Below are 4,620 nucleotides of genomic sequence, written 5' to 3'. Positions count from 1 at the left end.
GGAGAGCAGTTCCGTTGCTCAAGCTGTCGTGGAAGTTGCTGAAAACGGACCACACGCTCTTCAACATCTTCTTCGTCTACCGGCGCCACGCGCCGCGGTGGCACCGCGCGATCCTGGCGTACGTGTCGCTCGTGCTCGTCTTCTGGGCGGAAGCCGTCGCGGCCTGGTACACGAACCCCTACGGCGTCTGCGAATCGACGAAGAACGAGGGCTCGTGCGAGAACGTCGACTCGCCCATGGGCCTCTTCAAGCAGCGGGGCCTGTGCGTCTGGGACCCGAAGGAGACCTGCGAGCGCGAGCCCTGCGACGACTGCCGGTTTCGGGAGTTAAGCTACACAGAAGAAGCTTTGGCCAACTCCTGGGAGGCCTTCTCGTGCGTGTTGATCGCGATTCCCGCCATCCTGCTCTTCCAATACATCTTAAACCGGTACATCATGGCGCCGGTGCGCAAGGAGGATCGCTTCTGGAGCGCGGAAGCTAGAAAGGCGGGCGAGAGCGCGCTCCATGCTTTGGGGGCCGCGGCGACGCGATCCGAGGCCGAGGGCGCCGCCGACGGCCGCGCGCGGCCCGTCGTCAGCGTCGGCACGCGATTATTAGTCAACCTCGGCCAGCTCGACGAAGACGGTCAATCTGTCGCGGGCACGGACACGCTCGAACTTCTGAGCGCGCCGCTCTTGCGCGAGGTCGGCGACGAGCACGGTCTCACGGATTGGTACGCGCGGTGCGCCTGCGTCCCCACGATGCGCCTCATTCTGGACCGGAAGCGCGAGCTCGCCGACGCTTTGGAGGCGTGCGACGCCTCTCAAGCGGACCGCAAGCAAGCTCTGGAGTTCCTCAGCGACAAGCTGGACCACGACTGGCACTGCGACCGATCGAACTTCCCCGAGAAGGTCACGAGTCAGCTCATCGTGTCGTTACGCTTGGCCCGCCGCTACGAGGCGCGCTACGTGAACCACGGCAACGCCTTGCGGCGGTCGACGGCGATCTACCAGTTGCTGCTAGCGCAGCACCTCGACCACCAGCTTGAGCGCCACGTCTACAAGCGGTCCATGGACATGGACCTCGAGCGAGAGCTGGACCTTCCGGCGCGGCCCGTGTCGCTCGACGCCAAGGTGCTGGGGCTCCTCGCGGGCTTAGTCTTGTTCGTTGGCCCCATCTACTTCATGCTCTTCTACGGGCGGCTCATGGGCGTCAAGGAGACGTGGCAGTGGTGGAAGGTCGCGATGCTGGCCATCGGGCTCATCGTCTTCGTCGTCGAGCCGTCGCGGATCCTCTTCCTCAACTTCATCCTCCCCAAGGTCCTGATTCCGAAGATGTCCCACTTCAGCGACCCCTGCGCCATCCCCGTGCCCTACCGGACGCCCCTGCCGGTCTACCCCGCCGACCTCGTGGACCAGAAGCACATCGTGACGACGTTCAAAACCGCGCGGTGCCCCATCCCGAAGCGGCTCCGGCGCCAGCGGTCGTCGCTGCTCGCGGAACACGGCGAGGAGCTGACGAAGACGCTCGAGCGGCCGCTGGTGCGCCAGGACCGCCTGGGGGCGCTGCCGCGGTCAATCGAGACCGCGCGGTGGCGCCGCGACGCGGACGCGCGCGCGCGCGTCGCCGCAGCGGAGTTCCAGGACGCGTACAAGAACGACGCGCGGTCCGCGGACCACGCGCGCGTCAACGAGCTCCACCGGAGCGGCCACGCGCGGCTCTGGACCGACGACTTCCTCTTCCGGCTGCGCGACGACCTCGACTTCAGGCCGCCCGTGCTCTACGCGGTCGTCCTCTTCGGCGCCTACGCGCTGGCCTATCTGCCGGGCGAGGTCGAGGAGATCGTCATCGAGGAGGGCATGAACTTCATCATCATGTTCGGCATGGGCGTCGTGGATCTGTGTCTGGGCTTGGCGGGGCTCCGGACGTTCCCGGCGGTCTGGCTCCTGTACGTCGTCGCCTTCGGCGCCGCCATCCTCGTGCTCGCCCTCGGCCCGTCGGCGCTCCGGACGACGGGGGCGGCGGGCAAGGGCCTCGTGGCGTCCCTGCGGCCGAAGAGGGAGGGCGCGGATCTCGAGGATCTCGAGGTCCAGGGCGCGACGGGCGTCTCGCAGCTCCAGCAGGCGCTGCTCCTCCTCTACGACAGCGACGACGACCTCGACGACGACGACGACGACGGCGCCTCCGACGACGACGACAAGGCGGGCCTCGTGCCGTCGGCGGAGCTCGCCGCCGGCGAGCGGGGCGGCGCGGACTACGAAGACTCGGACACGGACGACGAGCGGTCGATGTTCCGCCGGCAGCCGAGCCTCGCGCCGTCCGCCGTCGACTCCGTCGAGGGGTCCATCGCCTTCGACGCCGCGTCCGTCGCGGGGTCCCTGGCGTCGCGGCCGTCGTCGACGCGCGGCGGCTCCGCGCCCCCGCGGCGCGCGCGGCTCGCCGAGCGGCCGGCGTCGCCCTTCGACGCCGCGAGCGAGGACTCCTTCGAGTCCGCCTGACGAAGGGTTGTAAGAACCGCGTCACCGGCCCGGGCTTGGGGGGGGCGGGGGGCGGGCCTAGTCGCGCGCGACGTCGTTGGAGAAGGGGTTGTGGCCCGAGAGGAGGTGCTCGAAGACGACGTCCTCGGTCTGGTCGTAGGGGTCGACGACGAGCTCGTCCTCGCCGCCGCCGATGACCTCCTCGTTGAGCGAGTCGTAGTTGTCCTCGTGGTTGCGGCGCAGGGCGCGCGCGGCGTGGATCATGGCGTGCTCGAAGGCGACGGCGAAGGGCTCCATGGGCGCGAGCCGGCGGCCGAGGCCGAGCTCGTTGGCGACGCGGGGCTTGAGCTGGCGCTTCGTGAGCGTGCCCGCGGCGGCGGCGAAGCGGACCTCGGAGTCGCGCTCGAAGACGACGAAGACCGCGCGCGTGACGGCGTCGTCGTCGAGCGCCGCCGGGGCCGCGGGCGCGGCGCTTCCGGGGTTGTCGACCCAGCGCCGGAGCTGGTCGACGCGCGCGCCCGCGTAGGGCTCGCGGTAGCGCTTGCCCGCCCTTTCGAGGTCCGTCCACTCCGCCGCGTCGCCGCCGGACGCGACGAGGGCCGTGTGGGCCATGGCCGCGCCCGGCCGCAGCACCTTCTCCGGCAGGCCCACGAACGGCTCGCTGTAGCCGAGCGCGGCGCCGCCGAAGCCCATCTGCGCGAGCGTCCGGTTGCGCCGCGGCACGACGGCGACGGCGCGCAGCTCCCCGGGGGGCAGCGGCAGCCCCGGCGGCGTCTCGTTCATGATGTTCCCCGCCGCCATGGCGTCCGTGCCGAGCTCGCGGACGACGGCCGGGTCGCCGTGGTACTTGGCCGCCTCCTGGCGGATCGCGAGCTGCTCCATGTAGGACTCGAAGGGCGCGTCGTCGTCCTCGTCGTGCTCGTAGAACGTGGGGTCCAGGCCGTGGGACATGGCGCCGGCGCCTGCGGTCCGGTGTTTGTGTTCGCGTCCGCGCCGGGGCCGCGGCGGTCGGCGGAAGCGACGCGGAATCGCGCGCGCGCGCGCCGCGGGGGAGGGCCTCTCGGGGCGGGGCGGTTCGCGGGTCGTCGTACGGTCGGTGGGCGACCGCGACACGGTGCGGGAGGCGGGCGAGGGCCCCCGGGTGACTCGCGAGGTCGGGTTTGCGTCCGTTGTCGATCGATTTAAATATTTGCGCGATTTGAACGCTCTCGCGTCCTTCAACTGTTGAAGGGGGCGAGTCGCGGTGCACGGCGCTGCGCGCCGACGGCCAGAAGGCGCCGAGTCAAGCGAGGGGTTCGCGGGCCCGCGTACGGTGCGGCGCACTCGCAGTTTGTATGCAACTCGATGAGTACTTCGTGCCGCTGTGGCAATAAATTTTTGGCGATCGTGCTCCCTTGTCGCCGTGCTCCTGTACGCCCATCCAAAATCAGCTCAGCCAGGGCCCTCCCCGCCGCTTAGACCTTAAGGCACGTCGCTGACGCCGCCCGTCGCGCGGTTGGTACGCGGGGGTCCCCCGGTGAGTATAAGAACGCGGCCGGCGCCTTAAAGTACCGCCGAACTCGCACGTCGCGCCGCGGTCGCGCGGCCCGTCGGGCGCGTTTCGCGCGCGCGTGTCGGATATCTTGGAGGTTCGCACGAATCACCACCGGCCCTTCGCCGACTGCTTTCCTGCCGCGAGCTCTCCGGGTTTCGGGTACTGCCTGCGCTGAGCCCTCGTGAACCAAGGAGAACCAAGGGCTCGAAGTTTCGTTGATAACTGCACAAAGCAGCCACGATGCACTCGGCGGAGAGCATCTCTGGAGGTCCTTCTGGGCTGCTGGGGCGGCGCGCGCAGCGCATGCACAAAGGGCGCCACATCTTCTGTCGCGCGGCCTCCATGGCGCGCATCAGCGGCCGCGAGCGCGCATCATTGGTGCGGCGGGTCGGCGCGGCGGTGGAGCGCCACGCCCCGAAGATCATGAAAATGTCGATGCTCGTCGGCGCGATGGCCTGCCTCGCGGGGACGCGCTCGTCGTCGTGCATGCCGCGGCCCGTGGACCTCGACGAGACGCTGGAGCCGACCTTCACGGACGGCGCGCGCAAGTACTGGCACCTGCGGTTCACATGTCCGTGCAGCGAGAAGACGGTGACCGTCCGGAAATACCTCCGGAAGCTGTCCGACGGC

At 69.6% G+C, this 4,620-nt stretch overlaps 2 protein-coding genes across 2 annotated transcripts in view; both read left to right on the top strand.

Moving 5' to 3' along the window:
- The window catches only part of AURANDRAFT_64402 (hypothetical protein), a gene marked incomplete at both ends in the record, with an annotated part of 15,281 nt that extends 12,804 nt beyond the window's left edge, over nucleotides 1-2,477 (top strand). The window contains one exon of the mRNA XM_009039191.1: nucleotides 36-2,477. Coding sequence (XP_009037439.1) covers nucleotides 36-2,477 — 2,442 coding nt within the window. The remainder of the gene's footprint in view (nucleotides 1-35) is intronic.
- Nucleotides 2,478-4,230: 1,753 nt separating this feature from the next.
- AURANDRAFT_64401 (hypothetical protein) overlaps nucleotides 4,231-4,620 on the top strand; it is a gene marked incomplete at both ends in the record, with an annotated part of 4,075 nt that continues 3,685 nt past the window's right edge. The window contains one exon of the mRNA XM_009039192.1: nucleotides 4,231-4,581. Within this exon, the coding sequence (XP_009037440.1) occupies nucleotides 4,231-4,581 (351 nt within the window). The remainder of the gene's footprint in view (nucleotides 4,582-4,620) is intronic.

The sequence above is a fragment of the Aureococcus anophagefferens genome (genome assembly GCF_000186865.1).
Source record: "Aureococcus anophagefferens unplaced genomic scaffold AURANscaffold_10, whole genome shotgun sequence".
Lineage (NCBI taxonomy): Eukaryota > Pelagophyceae > Pelagomonadales > Pelagomonadaceae > Aureococcus > Aureococcus anophagefferens.
This window is presented reverse-complemented; position numbering and strand designations above follow the sequence as displayed.